General features: G+C 34.7%; 2 protein-coding genes across 2 annotated transcripts; one reads left to right on the plus strand and one right to left on the minus strand.

Annotated features, from left to right (window-relative positions):
- Positions 1-755: 755 nt before the first annotated feature.
- On the plus strand, positions 756-6,892 carry LOC138317361 (protein fem-1 homolog C-like). The gene is made up of 2 exons (XM_069258973.1): positions 756-924; positions 2,515-6,892. Exon 2 carries the CDS (start codon positions 2,530-2,532, stop codon positions 5,659-5,661), a length of 3,132 nt encoding a protein of 1,043 aa, XP_069115074.1. The 5' UTR covers positions 756-924; positions 2,515-2,529; the 3' UTR covers positions 5,662-6,892.
- Positions 6,842-24,572, minus strand: LOC138317362 (probable G-protein coupled receptor CG31760). The gene is made up of 11 exons (XM_069258974.1): positions 24,459-24,572; positions 22,450-22,620; positions 20,366-20,489; positions 16,557-16,883; positions 15,426-15,494; positions 13,898-14,007; positions 12,429-12,643; positions 10,458-10,596; positions 8,740-8,848; positions 8,129-8,311; positions 6,842-7,584 (listed from the first exon to the last, which is right to left on the minus strand). The coding sequence occupies exons 2-11, from the start codon at positions 22,584-22,586 to the stop codon at positions 7,495-7,497; spliced, it is 1,503 nt and encodes a 500-aa protein (XP_069115075.1). The 5' UTR covers positions 22,587-22,620; positions 24,459-24,572; the 3' UTR covers positions 6,842-7,494.
- Between the last annotated feature and the right edge of the window lie 212 nt (positions 24,573-24,784).

Consider the following 24,784-nt stretch of genomic DNA (forward strand, 5'->3'; position numbering starts at 1 on the left):
GTACGAAAAAGAATTTCATCTTTAAACTAAATATCACTAGCTAAGAAAAATAGTTTTTACTGGGAACTATCCATTGATGAGACATAACCAGCATGTGGTTTACCGTACGCAGTTAATTTACAACGCAGTTAATTTTCTTTTATCAATTCTAATTAACGTCCTTATTTATAAATTAAATTGTATGATAATATATATTGATACATTTTACTTTATATGTATCTATTCCAATAAACATTACAGTACGAATGATTTCCAGTAATTAACGGCAATTTTTATGTTGCAATAAATATTATGGTTCTGATCGCAATAAATATTTCTATCTGTCAAAGTCCATATAGACTGCAGAATAAATATATCTTTTCTCATATCTCTGTGGCACATCATCTGGTCTGTCTGTGGTCTGGATGTAGTGGACATTTTACCTGGACACGATGTCCACCTGTAGTGGACACCGTGTTCACACGTAGTGCACTCCGTGTCTACCTGTAGTCTAAATCTTGTGCACTCCGTGTTTACCTGTAGTCTAAACCTCGTTCACTCCGTGTCTACCTGTAGTCTAAACCTCGTGCACTCCGTGTCCACTCGTAGTTCACACCGTGTGCACAATGTGTAACCTTTAGTCTACTACCAAATGTACGTTGTATTTATGACATTAAATAGTATCCTGAACTTATCAACGTACAATAGACACGTGAGCTTATGCACGTGTATATATGCGTGTATACGATATGTATCGTGTAAGAAGACCCTTTCTCCTCCGCACGTGCATACATCCTCATCACCAGCTGCTGCCTATACAAATATAGCTCGCGTGCATATCTATAAATATATCAACGCAAACAACACTCGGACGTTATCGGGTTTCAACAGCAGTTATTCGGAGGAATGGGATTTGTGAGTTACTGATATCGACGACTGAGTAAGGTATGTATCTATTAGATTTAACATGGATACGGAATAGTTTATGTAGTATGTAACAATGAACTTAGGTCTGGAGACGAGTCGTCCTATCCACAGTACAGCAAGGACGGAGGGAGACGTTAGTACATGACGAGTCTATACAAACGCATGCAAAGTTTTATAAAAAATAGACGTCGTGTTGGCAGCCTTCAAATACATAATTAAAGATTATCTGATTGAATCAGGATGTTCTTTGAAAATAAAGATACCTTATTTTTGTGAGTTAATGTCGGCCGTTTGAATTAAGAAATAAAAAGATACTATACTGTGCTGTGGTCGAGAGGATATTAATGTGTACGGAAGCCCACTGCTGCCAGATAACATATCTAATACGGCACCATTGGGCTGATGTAATGACAAAACTTGCCAGTTGCCATTCTGTTTACATGCTTATAGATGTTCATTGATAATTAAATTGTCTCTGAAATTGGAATGCCGATTTTCGTTAACTATGACGGCCCATTCGAAATCATATGGTCAGTTTTCGTTATGGTTCCATGTCAAACTGGAAATTATTAGTATTACTTTTTTGATGTGCTGTATGAAAAGACGACATGTAACCACTAGTCAACCCTCATCTTGGTTAGTGATACTCACGTTTTGATGTTAACAGATACTGACCGTAGGTCGGTGTTTTTCTCCGAAAACTTCTATTTTACCCCACTTCTTAAAACTGACATGTCTAATAAAGGCGTAAACAAAATATCCTAAGTCCAAAAATAAAATAGTTCATTACTGAAACGACCTCTGACAATCAGAAAAAATTATTTCTCTCATACCTATTCGTGTAATACTGGCTAATCCAGGGCAAGACACTCATGCCGCCTGAAGCGGTATTGCATGGCCCATGCAATAAATCCTCGTGACGTTTCAGCATCAACAAAAATTCTACTTCCTCGGTACAATTTTACTCTTTTTTTCAGAAACTATAAAGCGTTTACTTAAAAAGATACAATTAATAGAATTTGCGTTGAAAATATTACGCAATTATCATGTTTGGAGAAATGATTTGCATTCACATTTATTTTTCGAATTCATTTCAAAATGGCGGAAAGTCGTAGTAGTAGTAAAACGGCAATTAATGTCGATGTATGAGAGAAAAATACTCTTTCATACGTGGATATGAAGGATAGGGATATTCTACCCTCGGAATCACAAAATGTTGTAAAACCCTCGGCAAGCCTCGAGTTTTATAACATTTTGTGACCCTCGGGTAGAATAATCCTATCCTTCATAATCTATCGACACGCTCTCCTTTATAAGACATTCATAGTGTTTCCGAGATGCATTTTGTAATAGTCTGGCTATTTTTTACCGAGACTTCCACCGAAATAAGAATGTCGACGGTTTTTACCTACGATGCATACCAGGCCTTCACAACTGACAGCGCAAAACAGTACACGCGCTGGTTTCAGAGGCATCTCTGAGGGGAAATTCATAACTGCATTACACGTATGACAAGCGAAGCATTTTATTAAAAGGAACATTTATATTTGGTTTGTAATATAATCGATAAATATCTTCAAAGGCTAAAAAGTTATCCTTATTTTTCAGAGCATTGGAAATTCGATGGACCAGGAAGCTGAAAGAAATCCTGAGAACGGAAATACAGGAGACGGAAATGGAAAGCCTAAGCGTGAAACGGAGGCATCATTTAAATCCGGAACAGTTACACAACTGTGCGCAGGTGATACCGAGAAAGAAACTAAAACACATGCGGCTGAAGTAGAGGCTCCAGATGAAATAAAGGAACTAGACACCCTTGCAAAAGAATGCTGCATCCAAGCAAATAAAACGGAAAATAACTTGAAGACCATACCACATGATGCTTCTGATGAAAGCGATAACACAAAAAATTTGAAGACTCAATCTAAACAAATATCCATAAATGAGAAAAGTGTTATAAAACCTGAATGGGAAAATAGGGGTGATGTTTTGAATGAGGGACATTATGTTACTGGAGAAGTCTCAAACAGAGAAGGCCAAGTTGAGGAAAGAGTGTCATACATTCCGGACACATCTTCTGGTCCAATTGGTGATAGGACTGATGTTAGTTCAATCATTGCATTGGTTGCACAGCGTAACCTTAACTGCTCGAACTCATCCACCAGGATACCAGAAGAGCAAGCTGGAGGTCTTTCAGAAAATCAAAGCTCTGATGAGAGTAACATTAATAGACAGTCGTCAATGGAAGTCTTAAGTCCTCAAACGTCGCCAAAGGAAGTTTCAAATCCTCAACCGTCGTCAACGGAAGTCGCAAGTACTCAATCGTCGCAAGCGGAAGTCGCAAGTACTCAACTGTTGTCAATGGAAGTCGCAAGTACTCAACATGAATCATCTGGAATCGTAAGTACTCAACTGACGTCAACGGACGCTGCAAGTCCTCAACCGTCGGTCGCGGAGGTCTCAAGTACTCAACTGTCATCAACGGACGCTGCAAGTCCTCACCTGTCGCAAGCGGAGGTCGCAAGTACTCAAATGTCGTCAACGGACAATGCAAGTCCTCAGCCGTCGGTCGCGGAGGTCTCAAGTACTCAACTGCCGTCAACGGACGCTGCAAGTCCTCAACCGTCGCAAGCGGAGGTCGCAAGTACTCAAATGTCGTCAACGGACAATGCAAGTCCCCAACCGTCGCAAGCGGAGGTCGCAAGTACTCAACTGTCGTCAACGGACGCTGTAAGTCCTCAACCGACACAAGCGGAAGTCCCGAGAACTCAACAATCGCCAGCGAAGTTTGATGATGAAATAATAAACTTCCGAAAAGTAGTCCAAGACTTTCTAGACGGTATAAAAGATCAAATGCCGACGGAAGACCCGCCGGAAACAACCGAATCACTGGCTGCATTTGTACAAGAGAACATCGCTTCTAAAAACATTAGAACGATCAGATACACTTTAAAGAGTTTAACTGAAGCAGATCGCAATGCTGTCGTCGAGTACGAAATAGATGGCAAAACGGCAATGTTTTTGGCTTGTGAGAAAGGAACGGGGGAAATGGTGAGGTACTTTGTGGTGGATTGTGGCGCTGATGTCAACAAGAAGGGAATGTATGACTGTGGTGGCAAGGTAATGTCAGTCGCGCCACTATGGCTTGCAACTATTGAAGAAAAACCGGATGTCGTAGATGTTCTTGCTAGTAATGGCGCCAATGTTAACGCTGTCTGCACGACTGGTTCAACAGCGGTTCATGCGGCATGCTATATGAATAACAAGGAGCTGGTAGAGGTATTATGTAACAACGGAGGTGACGTAAACATCCCGGATACCATGGGGAGCACGTGTTTAAAAGATTCTGTGGATAATTTTGAGATATGTAAAATTTTAATTTCCCACAATGCAGACGTAAATTATAAAAAAGAAAACCAGTATTCAATACTACATCATGCTATCAAAGCACATAATCTGGAGACGGTTGAGCTTCTTGTCCGTAATGGTGCGAATATCATGACTCAGGATTTCGAAGGGAACGATTGCTTAAGATACGCTGTCCTTATATACAGTCCAGATATTGTAGAATTTTTACTGGATAGCATCCACGCGAACGCGCCTAAGTCGGCCGATGTATACGACTTGATGGGAGCCATGGCGGCCAGCAGAGGAGAATATAAGGAGGCGTACGAGTACTGGCTAAGATCCATGTATATCCGGACGGAACTTCATGGCGGGGATTCATCCCTTAAAGAAGTTCCGGAAATATTCGGAAAGGATATTGAAGTTCCTCGATCCATCTCTGATCTCATCTTACTGGCGAAGAACTGCGATGCTATGGACGGTCTTGCTCTATCGATCATGTCCGACCAGCTAGGCCTGACCAACTCGGACACCATTCAGAGAATTCTTTTACAGTCAACATCACTCTTGCATAATGAAAATCTCATCCAGGCGTTTGATATGACACGTTACGTATACGCCTTGCTGATCAACAAATATAAAATCCTACACAGAATGCAAGAGTTTGCACTATCTCAACTTTTTGAAATCTGTTCGAAGTTTCAGATACAAACACTTCGCGGTGTGGCAATTCCAAGATTCAAAGAAATTTTGGAAGTTTTCCGAGATATGGCTGACTTTTTGGAAAAGGCTTATCTTCTTAAACACACAGATACTGAATATTTTATACAGAATTCCTCTGTTTTTGACAAGGTCATAGCTCACCTGTTCGATATGATCTATCTATTGAAGGTCAATAATAGATCGGCGGAGGAGAAATTTTTCTTCAAATCTCAGATGAAACGACTTGTGGACTTGGAGATGTGTGATGTAAATGGAGCATCGCTTTTACACCAGTCGCTAACTAGAAAACCGAAAGTTATGTTTCATTTCATGGAGGTAGGTCCACGTGAGGCCCGACACGAGGATCTTTGTGTGACGCGGGAACTGATCAAGGCTGGCGCAGACGTCAACGTCCAAGACTTAAAAAGAGACACCCCACTGCATAGTCATCTCAAATGGATTGAAAAGTATAACTTCTTCACAAAGAAAATCATTGAGTTATTTTTAGAATATGGAGTTCACGTTGATTTAGTTGATATCGACAATACCTCACTCTTGGAAATGATAAACGCACGCGGACTGATGCTTTGTCCAGTCAAATATCATACTCTACAATGTCTGGCGGTCAAGGTCATTCTTGACAAAAGAATTCTCTTCCGGTCTCAGTTGCCGATTCCCATACAACGCTTTGTTGATATGCATAAATAAGAAAAGTCTGTCGTTGAAAGTAAAACAACACCATAGTAATATCTTTAATGTTTCACGAATGATTTATTGTCTTAAACAACATAGAAATCAAATATAATTACTACAGTCGGAGTTCAGTATGACATGTTGAAGTGACGTTTTCCTATCAAAAAAAAGAAACCTGTTTTTCTAGTATCTCGTTTTCGCTAATTAACCAGATTTATGGCTTGGATTGACGACACTGCTGACGTTGGTTAATGTCATACAATATCGCACTGAACGCATCATTTATGGGTTATTATAACTGTTATTGTTATTAACTACTCAGGATTAAGTAACTGGAGATGTAAGTAAGACGTAATTAAATGTTTAATTAATTGTTTAACAAATCTTTGATGTAACACTTTAAGTGATGTTAGAAACTCTCGCGTGCATAATTAAGAACAAGAAAGACAATAGATCAGTTCTGTTAATTGAAAAGTATCGACTGAAATGCGTTAGGTTCTTAATTAAGATATCAAATATCATCAATGTCTCCAGTAGGAATAGTATACTGCAAATCAGCTATTGTTTGGGTGTTATTGAATAAGTGATGATATTGGAAATGACAAAAATAATCACTGCGAATTAACTGCTTGCACGGTTTGCATTCCACCTCATCTTACTCGCATTTAATACTATTCATATGGAATATATACATGTACATGAAAACTGGCAAATGTAATTTAGATTATTTAAAAAAAAGTAACTGACGTTCTTTGCATGGTTTGCATTCCACTTCCACCTCATCTTACTCGCATGTAATACTTTTCATCTGGAATATATACATGTACACGAAAACTGGCAAATGTAACCTAGATTCTTTTAAAAAAGTAACTGATCTTCCTCGATCTACAGACAGAATACTTTGATAACCTTCCATTGTCATTCCAATTTAAAGACGAATTTCTCAGCATCAGTGCAGTTTATTTTTTTATATGTAGACATCTGGTTTTATGCATTGTAATCCTAATGTGTATTGACTTATCGAATTTCATCACCAAGAATGTAGTGCACCTGTCAAAAAGGAAACTCGTATTTAATGAATTCTTTGAAGTTGATATGCTGGTTTCTAAAGTTTGAAATTGAATCGCAAGAAATCTGTGAGATGACTCGTATCTCTCGTATTTTTTCAGATATAGGAAATTACATAATTTGTTATTTTTCCAGTCCAATTGAATGTTTGAATAAAGTTTTGTTTTTATAAATATAACATTTCTCGGTTTCCTTGTATATAGTGAACTTTTGCCACGTAGAACGGTCAGATATATTTTGTATATGATTTTGTGGTCACTATAAATAGGAGTGTCGTTGAAATGTCCAAGATATCTCGTATTAACAACGCCATCTTCTGTAAACCAACTGCCTTTCGCGTGCGATTTGTTTTCACGAATTTCGCGATCTTCACTTTAAATTCGCGAAAGCGTTTCTCTGCGAAATAATATCTTAGACCATTCTTACACAATTTAATTAAAAAAAATATCTCGATTCAATTTTTTTCAAAAAAATGGTTGGTTAAGAGTATCTGAATAATTACCTATGTGAATAAAAGGTTTATTCAATTATTTCTCATATTCTGTTTAGTTTTATGGTTCTAAAACAAATAAGCAGCAAATTTGTCAATATTTGTAAAGTCAGCTTTGTTTGTGCTAAGGTAGTGACAAAATAAACTTTAATAAACTATATTCTAACACTTTTAAAGTCATGACAATAGTCCACAACACCAGTGATTCTACAATGACCGGAAGTATGTAATGATTCTACAAAATATGACCGGAAGTACAGAAATGTCATCAAATCAGGAAAGCAAGCAATTTATGCTTCCGCCGGGGACGATGCGATCATCTGTGTACAAGGATGAACACGGTTTCGACTTCCAATGTGAACAGATAATTTGGACGGTGCCTGAAAAGGTACAAACAAAACGAAATGTTATTTATTCTTTAGAATTTCAAGCATAAACACTAGCTTCATTGACAGTGCAAATTAAAAGCATACTTCAATTGATATGTTGAAAAAATCAAGCATTCTTAGTAACACGGTCCCCGCACGATATAAATTGAATTTGAGCTGACAATAATACACTTATAGACTTGATACACATTGTGCGGTGAAAATCAGTGCAGATAGGAATCACTTGTGTCCAGAAAATGATTTTCCAATTATAGCCATGGTGACTTAATTTTGTTCTTCACTTGACACATCTAGATATTTTGATATATGCAACTTCGTGGCAAAAGAGATGACATCATTACACTATCAGTATTATATTAGACTGTTTCATGATTATGTCGATGTTAAGGATAGCAATATTTTATCGAGGGTCACCAAGTGAAAAAATTAAAGATAAAATAAAATTTAACAACTCGATATACCAAATTTACAATGGGGTCTAGGAACAACTGTCAGAGTTGCTTAAAGGCATTTATTGTCAATGCACAACACTTACCTTCTCTGTCCAATGTTGTGCCATACAATCCTCAGTTTGAGTTGAAACCGACATGTGATTAGACCTAGCATTGATGACCTTGAGAACATTGACCTTTTCCCGCCCTGTCACTGTGTGAGTAACTGTAGGCATGCTTTCAGTTCCTAGATCACGAACTTCTGTATTTTTGTAGAGAGCATAAAACTGCAAAATATATCATAGACACAGAGGTGTTAATAAACAAAGTAGATAAAATATATTTATTGTGGAAACATCAGGTCCTCTTTGAGTATGACTTCTATTTTTTTTCAAAAAGACAATATATGCTATTCTGATGTTAACCGTATGTTTTAGGGAACCAAACTAATTACAAAAGGAATACAATGTATATTTATAGATAAGGTCCCCATTATGCAAAGCTATATTAATTTTTTGTACCGTGCCATTTATGTGTACTACGTCACCATTATAAGGCACATATAATGTAAACTGAGCCAGTATATCCATTTGGTACACATTTTCTTTGTTGATACATATAAATGTTTTCTTTGTTGATTATGTTTGATATCGATCGTACATATGATACATCAACAAATGATTAGAAAGCTGTTAAATGTCTATCAATAGCCCACCTTTGGAGTAAATATAAGGGCCGTTGTTATGGTGACAAACACTTGCACTTGTAAGAAATAAATCAGATACACGTAATCCGGACCGGAATGGGTATTGCTGATAAAATTACTGCAAAACATTCAAATTCACGTATTACTCATATGCATTTTTATTTACGCCATGGACATTAAAGGATTCATAACTGATGACTTATTTATCTATATCTGAGAAATCTCAGAAACATGTATTAGAGAGATTGGCAACTTCTTTTTACGATCGGCAGATGTACCTTTGTATATGCTTAAGGGTTGTAAGATATACATGTACTTTAAAATAGTTAAATATATGAGAACAACTTTGATATGTTACAAAAGTTCAGTATTTTCAGATGGGTTGAGAACGATTTTGGAAAGAATAAAAAAATAATTTAACTTATATACTAATATGACAAAATGCACTTCTGGATTTTTATGTCTGATTTTCGAAAAACCGGGTAAAATTGGTCATTTTCATGCTTTCAAAAAATCAGATTTGATCATATTAATCGGATCAATTGGTCATATCAAACCATGATATAATGTTTAAACTTTGTATTGATACAAACATATCGTGTTTAAAAGAACACACTTAAAAGTAGTTAGCCAAGGGAAAATGCCTATAAATTAGAGGTCTCCCTGCCTGTCAACAAAACACAAAGGAGTCTGTCTTTGTATATATGTTTCTGGAAGTCTATACCAGATAAATAATTAACTTATTCGGAAACAAATCAGTTCTAATGGAAATTATATTATCTGTCCGCCATTGCACATTGCATTGTATGCCGAACCCTGGCCCTTGCACGTGGAGTAATGCACCGTTTGTCTAGAACTACTCAAATCGCTCTTACAATTGTGTGTTTACATAAATTGCCTTGCCTAAAATCATTCCACAAACTCCTCTGTGGTTCTGTATTTCATTTGTTTAATTGGTATTGGCTCAGTAGTTGGTACCGCTTAATTTATGTCTTATACCTTCTTAATCGTATTGCTATTCCATTTGGAATTTCAACGGTATCCATTGAAATAAATGACGCGGAGTTTGTCAATATTTCTTGTTATATGTTTCATAAGGAATGTAGAACAATACATTTATGCCACATTTTGCTTCGTGGTATGTAACAGCATAAGCCTGACTAAATTGTTTCTTTTATTAAAACATTCCACTACAAGGTGCTACTATCAATATACTATAATGAGATTCACAATCTTTATGCCTTTAGATCTTGCTCTAACTAGGAAATTGTCATTAACAAAGAGTAATTACAGAAGGCACACTGACAATAACTTCTTGTAAATGCCATCTCTGCAACAGTACAACAACTAAGTATTTTCGAACAAACATGAAAAACATAATTTAAAGTTGGGTATCGCGTATTAACGCCGAATTTCCTTCTCCGCAAGCATACTTTTTCCCTAAATCATTAACTTTGTATTGAATATTAAAAGACGTAACTTCCAACAGAATTCTTCAATTTTGACTTTATCATTTGTATTCATTATGGATTTGAAATAATTCAGAGAAAGATGTCTTTTAATAAGTCATATTTTTGAGTTACTTGATAAAGGATTTAGTATTAACGTAAAGCCCATCACTTATACAATTTAGAAAAAAAAATACAAAAATGTATTATCGGAGAAAAAAACCTGAGCGCAAAACACATGACACCCATCTGAAAGCGAGGTGAATATGTGGGACTCACATGACGATGACCAGAAATGTGCCGAGGATAATTGCGTTATATGTGGACCACGTAATATGCTTGCTCTCATTGAAGTGAGCTGGTGCCTTCCGAACGGTAAAACATAAGTATACGCCTACAAGAAGCATGATCGCCTCAGCTGAAAAGAACATCGATCAGTTACATTAAATATTTCTTCTCGATGATGAAATTTATTACGTTTTGTTTATTTAAATGATACCAAGACCCAGTTGTTCAAAACGTGTCTAGGATAATTACAATTTAATGATAATTTTCAAAGTTGAGATTATATCAACATTTATTTTTTTATTTTTTACAAAATTATTAAAACTTATTTTTCTACTTGCTTGCTGATTTTTGTGAGCATATAATCCAAGGTTATGCCGCAAATGTAAATGGGAAATTTAAATAGTCAAGTGATTACTCTAATCACCTTTTGAACAACTGAGCCCCGAATTTCAGCTTCTTTACTGATATTTGAACAGGTGTTAAATAAAGTAGGGGACAAAGATACTTGTACATCGTCACTTGACCACACTTGACCACAAGTGACAAAATACACATATTTTAATCCAGGAATCGATTGCACGAACAATATGGTATGCTATGAATTACCTATTACCGATTATATGACAACAATGCAGACCAATAAGTGTTAAATCAATAGACGTTTAAAAATGATGTAAACAATAGTTAGAAAATACAAAATGAAATTATATCAGTCAAACTTCAGCCAAAGGCATACAGAAAAGAAACAACATATACTATCTTGACGACATGACAACAGTGGAGTTTCAGTAATTAAAGATGCGTTTACAACTGGCAGAAGAGGCAAGACAGAACTTTGTTATATTTACTGAAGTCGGTTTTCACCACAGAAGACCATTCATAAAATACTAGTACATATTAAATACTGCATACATGACAAAAATAGAAAACTTTCTCTTCCGACATATAGCAATTAAATAGTTGGTCGTGTAATGTTTCGGCAAAGCCAAATCATAAAGACCCCACATTATCTTACACAGAATCCTACAAGATTTCACACGACCTAACAGAAATACTCAATATATTTCTATGTTCTTAAAACGTATGCTCATTACAATGGAACCGTTTTCGTGTGAACAAGGGAGACAATCATGGATCAGAAAATTTAAATATAACACTACCATTAACACCGGCCGCATGCATTTTGGTAAATAACAACAAGGCCATCATTGCTAACATCTGTAAATTTCCGTCTAGGAACAAAATCCTTTTCTAGACGTTCTTATGAAACACATTTAGTCGTCACCATGAAAGATCTGCTGAAAAAAGCAAACCCAGCTGCTCTCGATTTTCAAAGACATTTGATACAGTCCAATACCATTGGACTCTTGATTACAATCAAACGTTTAGCAAATATCATTCTCGATTTCCGATTACGGCACTACAATTTAGTATTCAAACAACCAAAACGATGCAAGGTACAAAGACTGGAAACCAGAATTTTATTTTATCAATGACTATAAGATAAAGGAAGAGGGATGTTTCACAAGAATCCTAGAGGATCTGAAACGACCATCCCTATCATCAAAAGGTACAGAAAGTGGTCTTCTATTTTTAAAAAAGGTAGAGGAGGGAACGCTCACCGTTTCCTCTATAAACATGTCTCAACAACCAACCGAAAGCATCACCAAAAAGCGAGGTGATTGGAAAACAGAAGATTTTACATATTGCATATTTGATATAGCGGCATATTTTTGCCATCGAGTTGCCGATTTACGACTTCATAATGTCGACATAATTAAAGCATTATATCGAAATAATAAAGGAAGAAGTCGACATTAACAGAAGACTATGTCGACTTACCAAATGTACTTGTTCACATAATAATTCCAGGTCGTAAGACGACATCTCGACGGCAGAAATCTGCCATCGTACTTTTAACCACTTTAGCAGTTTGATTTGTATCTAATGATCAGACCATACCTCCCTGCATTCCATACGACCACCAGCCTTCTACGCACACTTTGAATTTGAGTTTGCCAACAGTAATTCCCGTGTCGACACGTGGCCACTCGGAAGCTGTCCAGGCGGTCAGATATGCTACTGTGACCCCGAGTAACGGAATCATCCTCTGTAGCAGTACCTTGTCCGGTAGATACACCCGCTTCAGTTGACCTACCCGGAATATTACTGATATTCTGTAAAATGAAACTTTTATAATGTGGCGTTATCTGTTGGATATTTTAATGCTAGGTTTTCGTATATATGCGCTAATTTTTAGTCTCTGCATGCATAGTTTATATTTTGTATCCTTGTTGTTTACTAAGTCAATTATGAGTTTTTTGTTTATTTTAAACATTGTAAACCATCTTTCTTTCCTGTGCGATTTATTTTCGCGAATTTCGTGTATTGTTGTCTAACGATTCAAGGAAAACGTAGTCTGGAACGATTTTTATACTTGATATACGCCATAAAAGTGAGAGAATTTCACTTATGAAATATCAAGATCCAAGTAATTTCGCGAAAGTTCCGCGAAATCAATATTTTCATTTCAAAATTCTCGCACAATTATGTTCAAATGTATTTCAATTCAATTTCAAATCTGCGAAAAGATCTGAAATGGAAACGCGAAATTTAGTGACCGCGGAAGAAGGTTGATCTAAAATATACCAAATCACTCGAAGTCTCATTATAAAAAAGATATCACTTTCTCATAATTGTTTCATGATACCTAAATGAACAAATCAGTTCATTCATATACTTCAATTTTCTCTACTAATTTAATGTTTATAAGTTCATAACTAATACAACCCAGACATTCAAAAAGTAAATAAATAAAAATAAAACAATAAATAAAAGAAATGAAATATGATTGCCAAAAATGATGCGCAAAACGCAGGAACTCAACTTTTAAAACACTTATGATCAGTTTCAACATTCAATCATCAAATTTTAGTATACTCAACTTCAAAAGAAGACTTTAAACAATGAATATCATCGCTGTTACTGCCATGAAGAAATAATAATAAAAAAACACCACATAAAATATAAATACGTTTCTATGTAATTTTGTGTGAAGATGAAAGCCGAGTCAGTGAAGTCCCCAATACAACATCTCCAATACTCCAGAGGTTCCGATCACTTACGATCTCTGCACTCCTGGACTATATCATAGTAAAACCGAAGACAGCTCAGAGAACAAATCTGAACCAAACACGGGCCTGAAAAGAATTCCTTTGAAGACTACAGAGAGACGATGCTCAACTTCAAAGCCACACATTCATTCACAGTGCACCTTATACGACTCTTTTGATGTACATCAAAGGACTAAATTACCTGTTCTGTTGCCTCCAGTTTTACTATAAAATAGTCCAGGGGTGAAGAGATCGCAGGTGATCAGAACCCCTGGAATATCGGGGATGCCAATTAAGATGAGAATGGGAGATTGTTACCTCCATGTTTTCAGTAGCAGTGCGCCATACATCAGAACGAAGCCGTTATGGAATAGCCATTGTTCTAGAATACACAGCAATGTGGTGGCATGGAAGAACGTCACGAACATCTGTTCAATAGATCAAAATAAGTTATACTTTCTCGATGGTTATAAAACCAATACATCAATATAATTTGTTCTGTGTATATTGTTAGAACATCAATAGATCAAAATAATTTATACTGTGTATATTGATACAACATCAATAGATCAAAATAATTTATACTGTGTATATTGTAACAATATCAACAGATCAAAATAATTTATACTGTGTATATTTTTACAACATCCAAAGATCAAAATAATTTATACTATGACGATGGTTATAAAACCAATAGATCAAAATAAGTTATACTGTGTACATGGCTATGAAACCAATATATCAAAATAAGTTATACTGTGTACATGGCTATGAAACCAATAGATCAAAATAAATTATACTGTGTACATGGCTATGAAACCAATAGATCAAAATAAATTATACTGTGTACATGGCTATGAAACCAATAGATCAAAATATGTTGTTCGGTGTATATGGTTACCGTATAGTCGGTTATGTTCGTGGGGATGACATTTTCGCGAATTCGCGGCACATTTCTATAATCTCGAAAATTTGATCCGCGAAATATTGAAAAATGGTTGAATGATATCACCCTTAAATCCATATCGCGAAAATATAAAATTGCTAACTTATAATTTTCTCGTTATGAGATCAAATCGCGAAAATTTTGGTCCGCGAAAATAACCGGCTTTACTATATTACATCGGGTCAAAACTAAGCAATTTTCTTTCAAACTTTGAAAAACTTTTGAAAACTTTGAAATTGTCAGGAATAAAATTGTAACGATATGTATATAAACACATGAATAAAATATTATACCAATTTCATGTTGTTTCGTAATTCGTATGTCAAAGTTTTGCGAAAACTTTGTTTTGTATCTAAATATTCGGCGAAATCGTGAAAATAATTAACATCTTCGGGAAAGCCCACGGTAAACTAAAGCTAAAGCACTAATCAAACAATACCAAAGCTAAATATTGAAATATATACATTTATTTTGATGTTATTTGATTTATACCATCCTCAAAAGAGGTGTTACTGACTGTAAGGAAAATGCACTCTTCATACTTTCAAAAAGTTTAATAAAAGAGGCCTATTAGTTCAATCAATCAGTTAAAGATAATCTTTTCCAATTCAATAAATTTCCCACGCTGTTGTTAAAACATACAAAAACTGCAGCATTAGGGTTTAATTAGAGCAGAGATATTTGAAACGCTTTTATGATTTTATTAACCAAAAACTATTTTGTATGGATACCATTACAATTAATGTTACATTTATTTCTTAAACAAGAAAAAAGGATATTTAAATCTCGTGATCAATAGTATTATACGAGATAAACGAAAGAGAAGCCGGATCATTTATTTCGTACATTCTTTGATGAAGTCCTTTGATAGTAATGTGCAGCTAATTAGCTGTTACTAACCTTCAAGCACATCAATATACTTCCGGTACACATGATTAGTAGGAATATAGGACTTCCGGTTTTAATGGCCTGTCAACAAATCGAAGACAAACATTAGACTATACATGGCGGTGTGGCAGATAACAGAGATGATCCCCACTGGGACTGTAACACACATATTACTTAATAGTCTCAGTCAAGATTGACCAATTTGTTCCATAAAGTTATCAACCAAATAAAAGACCATGTCAATAGAGCATGTCATGAACTTAAAGATGCTCCATTGCTGACAAAAGGTACTTTTTCTCTATCAAAAAACAGGAGAAGCCGAATTAGTATTTTTATTCAGTTACAAAAGTTACTTAATTTACACCATTACTACAATTGTCAAGTTTAAGCTTCTAATTTTATTTTCAAAATATTGAAAATAATTAATTGCGTTCCGAAGAAAATTTCACTGCACTATATTATATATGGAATGAAGTACTGATTTCTTAAAGTTCAATATATTATTTCATATTTTTGTGTGTGTTAATTCGACATACATGTATTTACACACGTAGGCATCAATTATTGTTCTAATGATGAGTATCGTTTATGCTCTGTCGGCGGTGGAGCATCATATTGATATTAATGCAATCGTGTCAACGATTTTTATATAATTTGTTAATAAACTAGAAGTTCAATGTACACACATGTCCATGCTAAAATTAGTGGCGTATTTCAAAATGTCGCATTAAATGATGACGTTTAAGGAAGGAATGATCTTTGCTTCTAACTTTTTTCCCCATATTGTTGTAGGTGTCTTTTAGCAATAAAACCAATTTGATGTTTAGTAAATAAGTGTTAGTCACTTAATCACGTAAACAATTCACTGTTTTTCTCTGATCGGATTTTATGGAAAATTTGAAATATAATGTTGATAAAATGACGTAAACAATTAAGATTCCAGTTACCAATGAATGCTTCAAAACCTCTTTCCTTATAGCGCCGTTTTCCTTTATTAATTTCAATTAAAGCTACAATAAAACGAACGATTTATTTTGGTATAGGATTTCTGTTGCTTGAATTCTGGCGCAAACTTAAGTTCAACGCGTTAAAAATGATAACATTTGGCTGGGATAGCTCCGAGGTCTGTCGTTTGTTAGTTACCATTTCAAACCGGAAGTTGAAGGTTATGCAGGCAACAACCATAATTAGGATCATGGTGACAATCGTGAATATAAGAACCGGAAGTCGTAGAGCAAGCTGACTCTGGTAAAGGCACGGCGAAGCGTCTACGCATGTGTCGCATCCCTCTGCGCATGGTTTACAGCGCATGGCATCCATAGCAGCTGTGTTGTTTTCTGAGTAAAGACGTTCTATTTCGATTCCACTGAAAAACTTGACTGTTGCATCAGTTACAGGGAAATAGAACCCGGGCTTACACACACATTTATATGCTCCTCGTTTGAATCCTAGTCCAGCCTCGAATACACACTGTAAAGTAAAACAAGACATTTTTTTTTAATTTAAACGCCTATTTTATCTATTTCACGATTTACTGTTTGACATTATTCGCGGGGGCTTATTTTCGCGAATTAATTTAGAAGCCTTTAATTAAGACGACAGGCTATAATAAATGAAACGATTTTTATGAATTTTGCGAGGTATTAAACTTCGCGAATGTGGGTGGATCCGGATCCGGAAATGTTGCACTATTTAATAATTTAATTAGGGAACATGATTGGAATACTCTTTTTTACAAATTGCGAATCAGTTGATTCTGCTAGTGTACAATTTACCCAAATTTTTCCTTGATTTTGCTAATGTATGCATACCGAATAAAAATGTTACTGTTATGCCAAAGGATAAGCAATGAATGAATTCTGATTTGAGGAAAAATATGAGAGTCCGAGATAGATTGAGAAAAATTGCCATAAATTCCAAACATCCAAGGGACAAATCTTATATTGAAATACAGAGGAATAAAATTTAATAGCATGAAAACATTTGCAAAGTCATCATTTTACGACAATATAGGTGATCTTATTGATTATTATTCTTCAGGAGATCCGAAAAATGATTGGAAACTTGTGAATAGACTTATTGGTGATTCAGGGTCAGAATCTATTCCCACTCTTATAGACCAAACTTCTGGTCTTTTATCTGTGGATGATAAAGAAAAGGCAAATTTATTAAATGAATATTTCTGTAGTATTACTTATATTGATGATAACGACAGTGAAGTGTCTATGTTATATATGAAACTAATAGTGTTTTAAATAATTTATTGTTACTTCTAATGAAATTTGTGATGTTTTAATTAATTCAAGGCTTGGAAAAGCTTCAGGTGAAGATGGTATAAGTCACCATATGCTTAAATACACGGCTGATACAGTTTGTAAACCTCTTGAGGTTCTTTTTTAATTTTTCTCTATCTACCTGAATATTTCCAAATGTATGGAAAATGGCTAAAGTTATGCCTCTCTTTAAAAAAGGAGATAGACATTCTATATCAAACTATCGTCCCATTTCTCTTCTTTCTACTGTTGGGAAAGTGTTTGAAAGGGTAATATTTAAGCACTTGCATACTTATTTTTTTGAAAATAATTTATTTTACCAGTTTCAAGCCGGATTTATGCCTGGTCATTCAACAGTATACCAATTAATTGAAATATACCATAACATTTGTCTAAATCTAGAGGATCATCTATCATACTTGTATAATATTCTGTGACATTTCTAAAGTCTTTGACAGAGTCTGGCATAAAGGTCTTATAATTAAATTAAAATCATATTGTATTTCGGGTAACCTATTATTCTGGATAGAAAATTACTCCAGTGAAAGACATAAAATATCTTTATGATAGGAGCAGCTGTCCCTCAAGGCTCAATTCTTGGACCTTTTCTTTTTTTTATTTATATAAATGGTTAAGCTGATGAACTTCAATCAACAGCACGTTTATTCGCTGATGGCACTATCCTTATAAAGTCATCATCCTCATGTCGTGAAATAGAAACAGTTTTAAATATGGATTTAGATAAATTAAATCGATGGGCAAAAAAAACGTGAAGCTTGTTTGGATTTAATCTTTGATTGAACTTTTTTAGATTTTAGTAGTTTTCATAGACATCTTGGAGTCATTTTTAATTAAAATGCTAAATGATCTGATCACAACAATGAAATTTATAATCAGTTATGAAAAAAAATTATATCTTGAGGAAAATCAAATATATGTTAAAGCGTGATGCTCTTTTATGAATCTGTAAGTCTTTTATTTTATCTGTTCTTGAATATGCATGTGAAGTTTGGGACGGATGCTCTTACTGTAAGACTGATTCAGATGAATTAGAGCGGACTCAGCGTGAAGCACCTAAAATTATTACCGGGTTACCTTGTTATACCAGAAATGAATCATTATATTTTGAAACAGATTTCGAACCCCTTTCGGACAAAAGAGATAAAAAGCTACAATTACTATATAAGAAAAACAACAATATGACTCAAAGTCATCTATCAAACTTATTACCTCCTACACTTGGCTGTAATAATCCGTATACTTAAAGAAACAGTGAAAGTTTCCAAATTCCAAACTACCGACTATCTACTACAACAAAATTTTCTTTCCCACTACTTTTCCTTCCTGTAAACTAGCTCTTCCCCAACCTATTTCTACTAGTCGACCATGTTATTTTAATTATGGAGAAAGAAAATTCAATATTATTCATACTAAATTAAGACATCAGTGTAGTTCTCTAAAAGATGACATTTTCCGTGTAAATTTGGCCCCAATTTCTATTTGTATAATTTGTGGCTACACTTGTGAAAATGCAAATCATTTCTTTTTTGAATGTCAAAATTATGCTTCTGCCCGTACAGACATGCTCCAAATTTTTAAATGATCTAAATATACATGTAAATGTATTACTTTACGGAAATGAAAACTTGGGTTTTTAAATAAATTGTCATGTATTTGAACTTGTGCAATCATTTATAAGTCAAGCAAAAGATTTTGAACATTACATAATTTTATAATATATAGTATATCTTGTTATTATATACTCTGATTAATTCAATTATTATTTATACCTATTGTATGAATGTCATCACCTGTTCATATTTCATGTTGATTGGAGAAGGCTTCTTAAGTTGAAATAACTTGTGCCTAATCCATTTGTCCTTTTATGACAATACAATGTGTTTAAAGTCAAGTCAAGGATCCGCGAATTTTGCGAAATTTAAACCCCGCGAACATTAGTAACTATACAGTAGACCTGTTGTAACAGTTGTGATCTGCTCCCATGCATTCATATCATTTCCTCGTTATTTTGAAAAATTTTATTGTGTTATTATGATATTCTACTTTCGGAAAATCAAATATTTTGGATTTTTTTTTCTGATTTCTCCAATTTTCAAATAAATGCTATGAACTTGCGATATTGGTATTGCAATTTTTGAAACACTTGAATAACTCCCATTGCTACAGTGTACATATATTTCGTGTTTTAACTGTTGAATCAATTATATAAATGGTGGTTATTTGCATTTGAAATAATCTATTTGGATATTTATAATATTTTTTATAATATGTTATTTTCAACATTCACAGAAATTTTTTTTTTTACATTTTTGGCACACGCAAATAGTCATTTATTTGCCAAAAAATATAAATAAATAAAATATCACGCCTATTAATAATTTTTTCATAGAATGTAGGCAATATGATGTTTTGATTACGTTAATGATAGATTGAGCCCACTAGTGTAAAAATAGTGTTGATGGCATCCAATACCTTATCATCGCTAACACAATAATTCACTTTCCTTTCTCATGTTTTAATATTGTTTAATTCGTTTCCCTTCCGTTATCCAAAGATTTAGATGTTCAGAATATTCATAAAACAATACTAATGTCACTATCCCACACAAAAAAAGATGTTTTTGAAAATACGACAAAACATTATTTCACAAAATAATACCTCTGTAGTTGTCATGCAGCTGTGGGTGCCCCGGAATACATCCAGCGCCCCAGCCCGACTGTCATCAGGGTCGCATTGGTTGATGTCAATATTTGTCAGTTCGATATCAATTGTCGCCACGCCCCTGAAATATATATAACACTCCATTTTTTGTTCGTCCCATTTTCCCCATTGTTTTACTCTTTGTACTGAAATTTTCTAATTTTAAAACATTTGCAGTTTTCAATATGTATACCAACTAACCAAAATGTCTCTCTTTGAATAATTCTCTTCTGACAAATCCAAATATCTTATACTATTTTTTATGATATTGAATTTTGAAAATAAGAGTTCATACCAACGTTGAAAAATGGTATCAAAAATCATATGGGATGGTACCTGGTTTTTAATTCTTGTGAATCAAAAATATATATAGAGAGCAGTGGTTGAATATGCCACAGATTTCGTCTAGAACATTGAATATACCGAATCCACACGGGAAAATTAAAAAAATCTCGGTCAGTCAACTCTGGATTATATATGACGCCTAAACGGACATAGTATTGAATAAAATATGACATTAATTTGGTAATGATGATAGGTCATTTCGATATAAACCAATTAGCGACAGGTAACCATGGTGTTACTAGTGAGACAAGGACAAATGTTACAAAGGATATTGCTGATATATATAAGTATGTAGCTGTCAGCGTGTACATCACACAATTATTTGTTTATTACAAAAGCCGTCAGGATCAGGGACAAACACATCCAACTCTGCAGGAGGATATAATAGGAGTCGTGTAAATGAAATGATCACATTCATTGTGTGTATCTCATTTTGATCATACAGATAAAGAGAGGTTATCGAAGCAGAATAGATTTGGGAAGAGGCGAAGGATCAACAACGTTCAAGTCACGGGATATGGCCACAAAATGAAGATATGGAGATTGTACATGGGAATCCGTTCGTTCTGACTTCAGAAGCCGTGTAATCTGTTCAATCAGATAGGCACGGTAATCGAGTAGCAAGGAAATGTACTGAGAAACAAGTTCACAGCAACAGTCGCGCCATAGTAACTAGTGTTACAAATCATTGATAATCGATTTTACGCTGCGACAACAGGTCTCATATTTCGTTTAGGAACTTATTTTCACCTTAGATGATGTTAATTAAAAAAATGTATTTTGTTTATTGTTAGAAAACGCTCCAAAGATTGCGTGAAAAAATAAATCTCCCGCTAAAATAAATATACCGCTAAAATAAATATACCGCTAATATAAAACTACCGCTAAAATAAATATACCGCTAAAATAAATATACCGCTAAAATAAAACTACCGCTAAAATAAATATACCGCTAAAATAAATATACCGCTAAAATAAAACTACCGCTTAAAAATATACCGCTAAACAAGTACGTTTACAGTATTTACCATTAATACTGAAAACCAACTTATATTTGAGTGCGATTTCATTTCGCGAAATTCGCGGGTTATTAAAATTCGTGGGAATATGTTTCCACGAAAAAGATTCAATTATAAGTACAGCAGTAACTGTAACTGGCAAAATTAAAACAGCTGTGAAAAGGCCATTCGGCATGAAAACGGTAAATTAAAGTTATATGTGCCGTTTTTTCATGCTCACGAATCACGGTTTTAATTTTACGTTTACAAATAAGAGCTAAAACAATTTTGACAGTACTGCCAAATATCATTATAACAACATCTACAGAGCAGTGAAATGACTAGATAATTGCGGTCAGACCAAGAAGCCAAATTGTGGTCTCATTTCAAATTTTATTTTTTTATGGTGTTATTAGTAATTGCTATGAATGTGAATAATGCAACAATGTTTCCATCTAAACATACATAAAGCATAAACACAAACTTTTATGGTGCATAAATTTTGCGTTGTAACAAATGTTTATAAGGCATCATACATGGTTGTCTGTCCATTTGAATGAGTTACACAGCTAAATATTTAAACCTGCTGTTTTTTTAATAGATTACTGAAGACAATTTAATTCACCAAATTTTCGCCTTGTTATGGCAGATATTACTTTAGTTGCCGTGAAAATAACTCGAGTACAGTATGTTGCTTACTTGAATGACAATGTTTCCATTGTTGTGTTGTAGTAAAACAATGGTGAGGAGTAGGTCACCATCCATATGTCGCCGCCTCCACAGTCAAAGTAGGGTTTGGTCCAGTGACCGTCAGCTAGCTTGGCGAGTACCTTCATGATGTCACGTGATTCTAACAGGACATTCCCTGACCTGTAGAACAGAAACAACACAATTCTCGGTATACGCTTGCAAACAAATTCGCAAGGTTTTCAGGTGCAAAGACACCTTCATATTAGGTAAGTATAAATCAGTATCATGATTTTGATGTTAGGTCGCGAATATAAGCTTTCGCGAATTTTCTTGGATCGCGAATTTCGCGAAAATAAATCGCAAGCAAATAAAAGTTGATTAACATTATCTAGATTTATCTCCATAAGAAAACATGTAGTTACCCTGATCCTGTTTCAAACAAAAATTATTTCTTGATGAAGAATGAATATAATATGGTAATCCATTATCGAGTATGAAGCTATATTATAACCCACCTTTCTTTCGTGTCTACTAAACCTCGCGATTTATCAAAATAAATGCGCGACGATTAGCGTTTGCAAATTAAGAATTTGAACGGAAATTCCTATAAGTGATGTAGATATGAATTCGGGAAGATAAACTGTCGAAAATGTACTTGGATCGTGAAAATAGCGAAAATACGATTTTCTCACTTTGATGGACCTATATGTTGTATAAAATCGTTAATATATTGGGTAGACTCAGTACTACAACTAGATCTGTGCACCATGTACTGTAGCCAACTTATTTTCGCGTTAGGGTAAAATTTCCGTATTTCACATTATTTCAGAATTTGTGAAAATAATCATCACGAAAAACAACATTACATAACGTCCAAGAATATTACAGCGTTTTGAATGAAAATTGCGAAATACAATCGCATTGAAAAATCGTTTGGCATGTTCAACCGCGGAATAGTTTTTTTTATTCATACCTACACGTGTAATACTGGCTGGTCCAGGGCAACACCCTCATGATGCTGTATTGCACGGCCACCCATGCAATAAAGCTTCGTGACGTCACAGCGTCAACAAAATAACTACTTTTTTTCAGAAACTATGCTGTATTTACTTTAAAAAGTACAAACAATAGAATTTGCGATGAAAATATCACGCAATTATCATATATGGAGAAATGATCTTAATTCACATTTTTTTCGAATTCATTTCAAAATGACAGAAAGTCGTTGTAGTAAAATTGCAATTAACGCCGAAGTATGAGAGAAAATACTCTTTCATACGTGGATATGAAGGATAGGAATACTCTAACCTCGGGATCACAAAATATTGTAAAACCCTCGGAAAACCCTGGGTTTTACAACATTTTGTGGCCCTCGGGTAGAATATCCCTATTCCTTCATATCCACATATGAAAAAGTCTTATATTCTTTCTGAAATAATGGTAAAAGATAAAAAAAAAGCGTCAGTGGCTTTGCTTTGGTCTGCCTCATATATAACCAAGTGTGAAGCTCCAGTGGGCTATAGACGTATCGTAAAATAGGATAATAAGTCCAAACATGTTTTTAATGAATGTCTAAGAACACAAGGAAACCCCCATGTAGCATATTCTTATCCCTCGAGAGGAAGTCATAATAAACTCATTAAAGCTGTTAGCCTGTATCATGCAGTGCGCATCAAATTTCTAGAACCGAGCGCATGAGAAAAGATCTGTAAATTTCATTTACCTGGTACAGTTTAGCTTCCATCAGAGGTTAATGAAACGTTATCTTGTCGGAATAATCGATGGAAAATCATTTTCTGGAGAAAATTTCTTAATAAATTCTGAACAGAGACATTAAACAAAAAATAAAAGTGCGAGTATCAAGTTACGATCATTAATTTTACAACGGAGATAATTATTACATCCAAACTACATTTTGTACGCTGTTTGATCAAAGAACCCTATTCTGCATTCACTTGGAAGGCCAGTTACTGTCAATCTGTGGGCTAATGATCATGAGGTAACTTACAGTGACGTACCTGTATCTGACCTTGTCGAAAGTCCTGGTAACATTTTCCCAGTTTGTGACCTTGAGGATTTGATACCACTCTGTACTTTCAGACTTATAGTTGTAATTTATAGCGATGTCATGTGCAAACACTGTTCCGTTTTTCTTGTAAGCATAAGGACAGAAGGAATCGTATCGCGTCACACCAGATTCCACGGCAATGGCGGAACCGAATATGACGTCATCGCCATGGATGTTGTTCCGAACCAAAGTAAAGAGAATTTCGTCCGTAAGTGACAGGAGGTCTCCGTTTTGTAGAAGAATTTCGGTGAGGAAGTTAGCTGTTCTAATAGCGGG

The sequence above is a fragment of the Argopecten irradians genome, chromosome 3, assembly GCF_041381155.1.
Source record: "Argopecten irradians isolate NY chromosome 3, Ai_NY, whole genome shotgun sequence".
NCBI lineage: Eukaryota > Metazoa > Mollusca > Bivalvia > Pectinida > Pectinidae > Argopecten > Argopecten irradians.

What these genes read in the sequence shown, in the direction of transcription:
- LOC138317361 (XM_069258973.1), top strand. Translation starts at nt 2,530, where the DNA reads ATGGACCAGGAAGCTGAAAGAAATCCTGAGAACGGAAATACAGGAGAC.
- LOC138317362 (XM_069258974.1), bottom strand. Translation starts at nt 22,586, where the DNA reads ATGAAGGTACTCGCCAAGCTAGCTGACGGTCACTGGACCAAACCCTAC. An exon ending in GTATATTGATGTGCTTGAAG is followed by an intron (nt 14,008 to 15,425) that starts GTTAGTAACAGC and finishes TCTATTGAACAG; the next exon opens with ATGTTCGTGACGTTCTTCCA. An exon ending in GTCGTATGGAATGCAGGGAG is followed by an intron (nt 10,597 to 12,428) that starts GTATGGTCTGAT and finishes TGTTCTTTTCAG; the next exon opens with CTGAGGCGATCATGCTTCTT.